General features: G+C 39.1%; 1 protein-coding gene across 1 annotated transcript; it reads right to left on the bottom strand.

Moving 5' to 3' along the window:
• Positions 1–7,613: 7,613 nt before the first annotated feature.
• LOC138897052 (secreted RxLR effector protein 161-like) lies at positions 7,614–7,934 on the bottom strand. Its single transcript, XM_070183007.1, has 2 exons — positions 7,763–7,934; positions 7,614–7,720 (listed from the first exon to the last, which is right to left on the bottom strand). The coding sequence occupies exons 1-2, from the start codon at positions 7,932–7,934 to the stop codon at positions 7,614–7,616; spliced, it is 279 nt and encodes a 92-aa protein (XP_070039108.1).
• Between the last annotated feature and the right edge of the window lie 4,213 nt (positions 7,935–12,147).

Genomic DNA, 12,147 nt, shown 5'->3' with positions numbered 1-12,147 from the left:
TGTAGACTCCGATGATACGTGAGTACCACGCATGACACGAAGTAAAGATAGTGTCTCCAAATATTTAGTGCATAAACAATGGCTACATTCTCTAAGTCATGAACAAGGTAATTCTTCTCATAAACCTTCAACTGTCGCAACACATATGCAATCACCCCGCCATTCTGCATCAATACTGCATCGAGCCCAATACGAGATGCATCATAATACACCGTGTATGATCATGAACCATTGGGTAACACCGACATCGGCTCGTAGGCAAAGCAGACTTGAGCTTCTGAAAACTCAACTCATATGCATCCGACCATCTAAATAGGGAACCCTTCTGGGTCAATCTAGTCAATGGGTATGTTATGGATGAAAATCCCTCCACGAACCGGCAATAATAACCTGCCAAACCCAAGAAACTCCGGATCTCTGTAGCTGAAGTAGGTCTATGCTAGTTCTAAACTGCCTCAATCTTCTTAGGATCCACCTTTTATGCCCTCTTCCGATACAATATATCCCAAAAGGCGACTAAGTCTAACCAAAACTCATACTTTGAAAACTTGGCATATATTGTCTATCTCTCAAAGAGTGAAGTACAATCTAAAGATGCTTCCTCTCGACTGCGGGAGTAGATCAAGATATCATCAATGAATACAATCATAAAAAAATCCAAATTGGGATTGAACACCCGGTTCATCAAATCCATAAATGTTTTTAGGGCATTTATCAACCCAAATGACATCACTAGGAACTCATAATGCCCATATCGAGTCCGAAAAGCCATCTTAGGGATATCAGATGCCCTAATCTTCAACTGATGGTAGCCAGACCTCAAATCAATCTTCGAAAACACCTTGACCCCTGAAGCTCATCAAATAAGTCACCATTCCTCGGCAACGGATACTTGTTCTTGATAGTGACCTTGTTCAACTGCTGATAGTCTATACACATTCACATTGACCCACCTTTCTTCTTCACAAACAACATGGACACACCTTAGGGTGAATCATTAGGTCTAATGAAGCCATTATCAAGCAAATATTGCAACTGCTCCTTCAATTCCTTCAACTCCGGCGGAGCCATACGGTATGTTGGAGTAGAAATTGGTTGAGTGCCTGGAGCCAAATCGATGTAGAAGTTAATATCCATGTCGGGTGGCATCCCCGGCAGATCTATAGGAAACACCTTTAGAAACTCACGAACAACTGATACTGAATCCATGGAAGGGACCTCCGCACTAAAATCACGGACATAGGCCAAATAAGCTAGACATACCTTCTCGACCATACGTCGAGCCTTCACATAAGAGATAACTATGCTGGTAGATTGGATAAGAGTCGATCTCCACTCTAATCGAGGCAACACTAGCATGGCTAAGGTCACCATCTTAGAGTGACAATCCAATATATCATGACAAGGTGACAACTAATCCATACCCAAGATAACATCAAAGTCTACCATATCAAGAAGTAGAAGATCTACGCTAGTCTCAAGACTCCAAATAGTAATCACACACGAGCGATAGACGCGATCTACAACAATAAAATCTCCTACGGGCGTGGACACAGACACATGAGCACTCAAAGAATCACGAGGCACAACCAGATATGAAGAAAAATAGGATGACACGTAGGAATAAGTAGATCCAGGATCATAGAACTGAAGTATCTCTATGGTAAATAAGAACAATACATGTGATAACGGCGTTAGATGACTCGGACTCATGCCTAGTTGGGAAAGCATAACATCGGAGCTGGGGGCAACCACTCTGAACCATGTCTCTAGGATGACCTATAGTTGGTTGGCCTCCACTTCTAACGGCCTGACCTCCACCTTTAATGGCCTGGCCTCTACCTTTAGCTTCCTGACCCCTACATCTAGCTGTCTGGGCGGGAAGTGTAGCAACCGTTGCCGGAGCCATGGCACGAAAACTCTGTTGTGCCATGACACCAAATAATCTATGACAGAACCTCCGGATGTGACCAATGCCACCATACTCAAAACACCCATCCTGTTGTTGTGGCAGCTGAAGCTGAAGCTAACCCGAATGGGCCGAATAACCATAGTGATAACTCTAAATTAGAGGTGCACTAATAGGAGTTGATGGTGCATTGTAGGTTGGCTGCCCAAAGTAAAGGCACATAAGGACCACGACTCCCTAAAGAGCTGAATAAAATAGCCTTTGAGGATGGACTCTACCAAAAGTACCCCTGCCTCCAGATGACGCGCCACTGAAACTACCGGAATGATGAGGCCTCTTATCAGATACCGGCCTCACTCTCTTAAGCACGAACCATCTCGATCCACCCAGCAATATCTACGGCCGTCTGGAAAGAAATATCAATCCCGGTCTCCTTGGCCATCTGTAGCCTAAGAGTAAAAGTGGGCCTATCAATAAAACTCCTCACTCTCTCCCTCTCAGTAGGAAGCAAGATAGTGGCAAGGCGAGCTAGGTCCACAAACCGAGTCTCGTAGTGGGTGACAGTCATACTACCCTACTGAAGACGCTCAAACTGCATGCAGTACTCCTCTCTCAGAGTGACAGGAATGAACTTCTCTAGAAATAGCTGTGACAACTTATCCTAGGTAAGCGCAGGTGACCCATATGGTCTAGTCAACATATAATCTCTCCACCACCTCTTGGCAGAACCGTCATCTGAAATGCTGCAAAATCGACTTTGTTGGTCTCAACTATACCCATGTTCCGTAACACCTCATGGCAGAAGTCTAGATAATCATGTGGGTCTTCAGAAGATACACCCCAGAAGTGAATAGGGAAGATCTTGGTAAACTTGTCCAACCTAAACAAAGCCTAAGAAGACATGGCGGGACTATCACTGGTATGTTCCGCAACAACCAGCTGAACCATCACAACTCGCGGGGCTGATGAAGTCTGATACTGGGGAGCCACATGCTCTGGGGGTGTTAGTAGCGGGACTCTGTGCTCCTCCCCATCCCGAGAGACGACTGGTGCCACTAGGAATGTACTGATCCGGGTCACACTCTCCATAAGGCCCACCAAACGGACTAGAGCGTCCTGAAGCACTAGAGTGGTTATGAACCCCTCCGGAACTTGAGCTAGTCCGACGAGTACTGTCTGAGATGGAACCTTCTCCTCAAAATCCACTAGAGGATCCACTGCAAGTGCTGCTGCTCGAGCTCTAGGCTGAGCTCTGCCTCGGCCTCTGGCGCGATATCGGACTCGACCTTTGTCCCTGGTAGTAGCTGCCACAGGGGACTCCAGCTCCTGTCCGGCTGTACATGCAGTGCGTGTTCTCTCCATATGCACGAGAACAAGAATATAAGGGTCCAATCATCAATGATAGAATAAAAATCGTACGATAGAGTAAGAAAGAAGTGATATGTTTCCTAAACTCCATAGCCTATGGAAGATAAGTACAAATGTCTCGTACCAATCCTCTAGACTCTACTAAGCTTGCTCATGACTCGTGAGATATAGGCAACCTAGATCTCTCAATCCGGTCTCCAGTCCGGCAATCAATCCGAGCAATCTACTGACCGCCGTTAGGACCGACCCCAAAATCTGTACAAGAAATGCACAGTGTAGTATGAGTACAACCGACCTCATGTACTCTGTAAGTGCCGAGCATAACCTCGACGATGTAGTGACGAGACTAAAGCAGGTCACTTACAATAATATGTACGCATTACAATAATAATAACTGGAAAGAAATACAGGAAATTAAGATAGCCAACTTATAAAATTAAACTCAATCCTCGGAATCGGTAAAACCAGAAATACCAGCACTCAGAATCTCGTATGAAAGCATCAAAAGCTAACACAGTACAACAATGAACAACAAACACACAATCCATTGCGGCGCGCAACTCGATCCCATCGTACACACACAATCCTCCCTTATTTCACCATATCAATATCAATAATAACATGTAAAAATCCATTGCGGCACGCAACCCGATTCAACCATATAATCATAATAAATATCAGATTCCTCCCTTATTTTACTGTATCAAAATCATATATAAAATCTGTTGCGGCGTGCAACCTGATCCCACCATATCAATATCAGTCTTTCCTTATTCCACCTGTTGCGGCGTGCAACCCGATCCATAAACAAAATCAATAAATGTAATCAACTCATCAACTCAAAACACAAGAATCTCTACGATTAACGAATATGAAAGCAAAATCATAAAGGAATCTCGAACCAAATCGAGAAATGTTATAATTAATACTAAGCAACATGACAAGCCAAATATATGACAGTTAAAGTGTACAAGTAAGACAATTAAGGCAAGTAGCAATTAATCACGGAAGCACGGAAGAAAGTAACATTTTAAATACAAGAATAATAAATGACAAATAGAAAGTTAAGGCATAATAGATAATTAAAGCATGTAACAATTAGGACATGGAATAAAATAATTAATGGAATACAAGAAAGCATGGAAACAATTACTTTGACGGCATATATACACTCGTCACTTTGAATATACGTCACTACACATGTAATTCACATAACACATAGCTCAAGGATTCCTATTCCCATAAATCAAGGTTAGACCTAACACTTACCTAGCTCTGCAAGCAAATCAAAGCTCAACCGGGGTCGTTCCTCTAAAATACGCCTCCAAACTAATCGAATCTAGCCAAAATCGACTCAATAACATCAAATAATGCTAGGGAAATCAATTACAATACATAAAATTAAGATATTTACACTTTTTCCAAAGAGTCAACAAAAGTCAACCCTGGCCCGCTTGGTCAAAAATCGAGGTTCGGACAGAAACTCATTTACCCCCAACCCGATTATGTAATTAGTTTTGAAATCCAACCTCAATTTGAGGTTTAAATCCCAATTTTACAAAATCCCCGAATTCTCCCCCAATCCCTAATTTTCTACCATGAAAGAACATAGATTAAGGTTAGAAATTAATGTGTGTTAATGGAAATAGAAAAAAACAAATTAAAGTTCACTAACCTATGAAAGGGTGATGAAATTTCTCTCCCAAATCTCCTCTAGGCCAAGATCTAATGAGAAGATGGTGAAAATGGGTGAAATCTTGTGTTTGAGATATTTTAAATCATTGGTGTCATGCCTTCATCGCATTCGCAAAGCGCCTGATGCGATTGCGAAGCACTGTGGCCGAAATGGCCTTCGTGCTCGCGAGATGTGCTCCGCGTTCGCGATGGTTCTTCCACCGACCATCGCGTTCGCGCCTAGTGATCGTGTTCGCTTAGCACACCTGCACATCCTTCCTAGATAAGCCCCCAAAGCTTTGTGTTTGCGACCTATTCCCCGCATTCGCGTAGGGTAAATCCCTCCCATCTTTGGTTGCTCTTCGCGATTGCGAAGAAGAAAGCACCAGATTACAGCAGAGGCCCAAAAACTAGAAATTTTCCTAAGTTCAAATCATTTGAAACTCACCCGAGCCCTCGGGGTTCCAAACCAAACATGCACACAAGTCCAAAAACATTATACGAACTCGCTCGCGCGATCAAAACACCAAAATAATACCTAGAACTACGAATCAGATACCGAAATGAATGAAATTTTCAATAAAACTTAAGAGCTTATAATTTTTCAACCAGACGTCCGAATCACGTCAAATCAGCTCCGTTTTGCACCAAATTTTGAAGTCAAGTCATAAATACTGTAATTAACTTATACCAAGTTCTGGAACCTAAATCCGAAGCCGGTAGCAACAAAGTCAATTCACTGTCAAACTTAGAAATCCTTTAAATTTCTAGTTTTCAACAATTTACGTTAAATCAAGCAAAGGACTTCCGAATTCGATTCGGGCATACGCCCAAGTCCTAAATCACAATACGGACTCACCGGGACCATCAAAACACAGATCCAGATCCGTTTACACAAAACGTTAACTGTAGTCAACTCAAATGAGTTTTAAGGCACGATTTCATATTTTCATCAATTATATCATGAAAAACTTTCTGAAAAGGACACGGATTATGCACACAAATCAAAGAAGGCTAAACGGAGCTAATCGGGATCTCGGAACATATAAATGAAGGGTAAAACTATAAATGACCTATCGGGTCATCACAAAACAATCTTGACTTTCTTTATACTTTATAATATAGGGCCCTTTAAATGATCGTCAATGGCCGCAAAAGAATTTAAAGTAATTAAGTAAAATAAGTACTATTTGAAAATTATAAATTTATAGCCAAAATTACTAGAATAAGTTCAATATAATTCTCAAACAATAAATTTTAAATGAAAACAGAGCTAATGATGTTCGAATATTATTACATTGATTTAATTTAAACAAAAGTAGTATGACGTCCACAATAGAAAAGTGTATTAGGCCTCATTTGTTTGCACTTAATATTGGTATGAATCTTAATCATTCAGATATCAGATATTAAGTGGGTTTATTTTTTAAGTCTAATTCTTAATTATTCAAATCTTAATCATTAAGTGTGTTTGTTTTTTTATTTCACAACCACTTAATGGGTCAGAATAGGCATGTATGATTAAGATCTATAACATAGACTTAACTTCATTAAGATGCTATCATCTATATTCATTATTAGTTGTTGCCACCGCCTACCATTATCAACTACCACTATGACACCACCACCATCACTACCATACTCAACCATCACCACCACCACAATCATCCTCGATCATAGCCATCATAATTATCGACTACCACCACCCACCATCCCCACCACTCCGAGCACCATCATTCTCAACCACAACCAACACTCATCCAACTCAACTATCACAACTAACCACCTCATGGCCATCAACAACCATGGTCGGCACAGCCCTGTTAGGAAACGTGTCAGGCTAATAGAAAGGATAAATATTTGAAAGAGAAAAGCAATAAATTGCACAAGACAAGACAAAATTTACATGGTTCGAAAAATTTTCCTACTCTACGGCCACACAAAGAATAGCTCTTTTTTAATTGAAGAGAGAAAGAATAACTTGAGGGATGATTAGAAAATGAAAATGCATAACCTTTTTATAGGCATTTGAAAGCCCTGCCGACGTAAGCACTTACATCATAATAAATGTCGATGTAAGCGCATACATCATAAGAATGTCGATATAAGCACATACATCATAAGAATGTCGATGTAAGTGCTTACATCATAAGTTCATCTTTTTTTTTTTACTTTTCTTTCTATTTTTTTTGTCTACTTTTCTTTCTTTCACATACAACAACATATTTGCTTCTATCAATCTCCCCCTCAAACCTATTTTACATCAAGAAAGAAATTTAAAAAAAAAAGATTTGTTATTCTATGGTGGCGCCTTCACGCTATCAATCTTGAAGGCTCCTGAGGCAGTGCGCAGCCTCAGTTTGTCAACACCGACAGTCAACATATCTTACAGGTTCTTCGATCCTGGTATCTTCTTGAGGGAAATAGTTTCATCACTTATCAACTCTCGGATATGATGATACCTCAACTGGATATGCTTCGATCTTGCATGAAACAATGGATTATTAGCAAGATGAATTGCACTCTGGCTATCACTGAAAAGCTCACAATTGTCCTGCTCTTTACCTAGCTCTTAAAGAAAATTCTTGAGCTAAAACATCTCTTTTCCAGCTTCTGAGATTGCCATGTACTCTGCTTCAGTGGTAGATAGAGCAATAATTTTCTAAAGTCTGGACATCCAGCTAACATCAGTACCACCCAAGGTGAACACGTAGCCTGTGGTACTTTTTCGACTATCCAGATAACTGCCTAAATTTGCATCAGCAAAACCTTGTAAGATAATATTGCTCATTTTAAAACAAAGTGTCATACCTGAGGTGCCTTTGAGATATCGTAATATCCATTTTACACCTTCCCAATGCTCTTTTCCAGGATATGACATGTATCTACTAACAACTCCAACTGCATATGCTATGTCAGGTCTAGTGCAAACCATAACATACATTAAACTTCCTACTGCTGAAGCATATGAAACTTTGGACATGTACTTTCTTTCTTCATTTGTCTTAGGTGATTGATTGGTCCTTTGACAGATTAAGATGGCTTCCGAGTGGAGTGCTTATGGTCTTTTCATCATGAAGACTGAACTTGGTTAGTACCTTATGTATGTACTTTCCTTGAGACATTTTAAGGATCCTTCAGACCTGTTTCTACTAATCCTCATCCCAAGAATTTGCTTAGTTGGTCCTAAGTCTTTCATTTCAAACTCCTCTGATAGTTATTGCTTAACCCTGTTGATCTCATTTATGCTAGATCCTGCAATTAGCATATCATCAACATACAATAGTAAAATGATATAGGATTTATCAAGATTTTTGATATAACATCAATGGTCCATATCACATCGTGTGAAACCATCATTATGCATCCATCCATCAAATTTCTTGTACCATTGTCGGGGTGCTTGTTTCAAACCATTCAAACGCTTCTGCAACTTACACATAGGGTTTTCTTTACCAGAAAGTTGAAAACCTTCAGGTTGCTTCATGTAGATGTCTTCTTTAAGGTCACCATGCAAGAAAGCAGTTTTAACATCTAGTTGCTCCAAATGTAAATTTTTTGCAGCTACGATACTTAGCACCAACCTGATAGTAGTTAATTTTACTACATGAGAAAAAATCTCGGTGTGGTCAATCCCTTCCTTCTGCAGAAAGACTTTTACTACTAATCGTGCTTTGTATCTCTTCTTACCATCATGCTCTTCCTTGACCCTGTACACCCACTGGTTTTGCAATGCCTTCTTTCCTTTTGGTAACTCTGTAAGTATCTATGTTTTATTCTTTTGAAGAGAATTCATCTCTTCTTTCATGGCTGGCTTCCACTTATCAGAGCTTATCACCTGCATTGCATCAACAAAATGCTATGGTTCTCCAGCATCAGTCAGAAGTAAATAATGGAGAGAGAGTTAACCTATCTGGAACATTCGTGACTCTTTTAGATCTCTTTAGTGTAGGTTCAGGATTAACTGATCCTGAATTTGATTTAAGTCCTGACTCCATATCAGGTTATCCATCTGATTCTATCTCTGGTTATGGTTCTGATTCTGATCCAGATTCGGCTTCTGGTTTGGCATCTTCAATTTCAGATCCAGTTATAGTCTCTCTAGCCACTTCATTTTCTGAGATTTCTTCTAACTCAAAGGTTTCAGATTTCTGTCTACTGGTACTGGTTGGTTCTACTTCATGCTTGTCCTTGTACATCACATTTTCATTAAATGTGACATTTATGTGTCTTAGGATCTTTCTATTTTGATCATCCCAAAATCAATAACCAAAATTATCATCAACATAGCCAATAAAGAAACATTTCTTGGCCTTATGATAAAGTTTATCTCTATCATTAGAGTTTACATGCATAAAAGCAACATAACCAAAAAATTTCAGATGTGAGAGAGTTACCTCCTTTCTTATCCATACCTCCTCGGGAATTTAAAAATCCAGTGATACAGAGGGTCCCCTATTTATGAGGTAAGCTGCCGTATTAACAGCCTTGGCCCAAAAATATTTCGGCAATCCAGAATGTATTCTCATACTTTTGGCTCGTTCATTCATGGTTTTGTTCATCCTCTCATCAACGCCATTTTGTTATGGTGTTCTAGGAACTGTCTTGATCATTCTGATCCCATTCTCATAGCAGAATGCTTTAAACTCTTGACTATCATACTCTCCTATATTGTCAGACTTCAAACATTTTAACTTTAGACTTGTTTGATTTTCAACTTCAGCTTTCCATCTTTTAAAGGTAACAAATACATCAGATTTATTTTTTAGAAAATAAACCCATACCTTTCTTGTGGAATCATCAATGAAGGTGACAAAATAGCGTGAGCCTCCCAGAGAAGTTACAGGAACTGGTCCCCACACATCTGTATACACTAGTTCCAGCTTCTCTTTCTTTGGCATCCTTCCCGCCTTTGAAAAACTAACTCTCTTTTGTTTCCCGTAAATGCAATCTTCGCACAAATCTAATTTAACATTCTTTAGGTTTGGAAACTTTTCTTTTGTATGCCAACAATTTCATTCCTTTCTCACTCATATGCCCGAGCTTCCGATGCCATAATGTTGTATCACGATCATGATCAATTATTGCTATATTATCTCGTTGTATTGCAGTTGCATACAATATTCCCTTCTTGAATCCTCGAGCCACAACCAAATTTCCTTTGGTTATCTTCCACGATCTGTTACCGAATGTTGTTGTATATCCTTCACTGTCAATCTGACCCATGGATATCAGATTTTTCTTGAGGTCAGGAACATGTCGCACATTTTGCAATTTCTATAGCGTGCCTTGTGAAGTCTTTATATGAACTTCACCTTTCCCGACAATGTCCAGAGGTTCGCCGTCTGCTAGATAAACTTTCCCAAATTTTCCAGCAATATAATTATGCAATAATTCTTTGCATGATGTAGAGTGAAAGGATGCACATGAGTCTAGAATTCAAGATTCGACTTGACTGTCTGCACAACAAATTAGTGCATCACCAACTTGTTCAGCAATTGCATTTGTTGAATTATCATCCTTGTATTGATCGTTCTTCTTCTTCTTTGGCTCTCTACACTGACTACTGTAGTGACCCTTTTTATCGCAATTCCAACACGTAATGTCTTTGCGATTTTTGGATTGCCCTCTTCTCCTTGACTTTGATCTACCACGACTATGGCTTTGTCCTCTCTTGGCTGCTTCTCCCCCATGCTTTCGATATTCAAAAAAGATCCTGGGGAATCACTTGATTCTCTCTGGCGAATATCTTCGCTTAGAACCAAGTCTCAAATATCATCAAATTTGAGTTTGGTACTTCCCGATGAACTGCTAACTGCAGTTGCTGTTACAGACCAACTCTCCGATAGAGATGATAGTAGAATCAATGCCATGACTTCGTCATCGAATGTTATATTAACATAACTCAACCGAGTTAATATTACATTAAACTCATTGATATGTTCCGTAACAGATCCACCTTCTGTCATCTTTAAGTTGAACAATCGACACATCAAATAGACTTTATTTAAAGCAGATGGCTTCTCGTACATATTTGATAATGCCTTCATCAGGCATGCAGTGGTCTTCTCGTTAATGATGTTAAATGCCACATTTCGTGTTAGCGTCAAACGAATCACACCAAGAGTTTGGCGATCTAATAGATCCCAACCCGCTTTGGCCATGTTCTCGGGTTTACCTCGGTCAGAGGTAAGTATAATTTTTTCTGGTATAAATAATCCTCTATTTGCATTTTTCAGAATGCAAAATCTTTAACATTGAACTTGTCAATCTTAACCTTCCCTTCTTCCGATGCCATTTTTCACAAAAAAATATTTATGTGAATAGTAACGATGATCAATAATGTCACATTATTCTTCTGAATTGTACTTGCACCAATACCGTACTTTTCTACCAGAATTACATTGTTTGTGCTCAGATACCAGTTGTTGAGAAACATGCCAGGCTAATAGAAGGAAAAAATAGTTGAAAGAGAAAAACAATAAAGTGCACAAGACAAGACAAGACAAGATTTACGTGGTTCAGCAATTTTGCCTACTCCACGGTCACACAAATAATAGCTCTTTATTAATTGAAGAGAGAAAGAAGAAGTTGAAGGATGATCTGCAAATGAAAATGCATACCCTTTTTATAGCCATTTGAATGCCCTGCCGACGTAAGCGCTTTCATCATAAAAATGTCGATATAAGCGCATACATCATAAGAATGCCGATGTAAATGCTTACATAATAAGTTTATCTCTTTTTTACTTTTCTTTCTTTTGTTGTCTATTTTTCTTTCTTTCACGTACAACAACATGTTTACTACTATCACGCCATCATTATAAACTACCACCACCACTCACCATTATTAATTATCACCAACCACCACTCACCATTATTAATTATCACCAACCACCACTATCATCTTCAATCATAATCGCCACCACTACTAATCACCATTAACTACTACCATGAACCACCACCATCAACAAAATTACCACCAACCATAGTCGTTAGCCACCACCAGCAATTACCATATTTTTGAAAAATTATACATATTTTATTGATAAAATATTAAATTAATTAGTATTTCATTTGAATTTTATATTTATTAATTTTCAAATAAAGATAAATATTATAAATTTAAATGTTAAAAATGAAACGGTGTTAATCATTTATTATTTAGATATTAATACGTGTCTTAACGTACTAATC

The sequence above is a fragment of the Nicotiana tomentosiformis genome, chromosome 8, assembly GCF_000390325.3.
Source record: "Nicotiana tomentosiformis chromosome 8, ASM39032v3, whole genome shotgun sequence".
In the NCBI taxonomy this organism is placed as follows: Eukaryota; Viridiplantae; Streptophyta; class Magnoliopsida; order Solanales; family Solanaceae; genus Nicotiana; species Nicotiana tomentosiformis.
The sequence above is the reverse complement of the archived record's forward strand: the minus strand, read 5'-3'. Positions and strand labels throughout refer to the sequence as shown.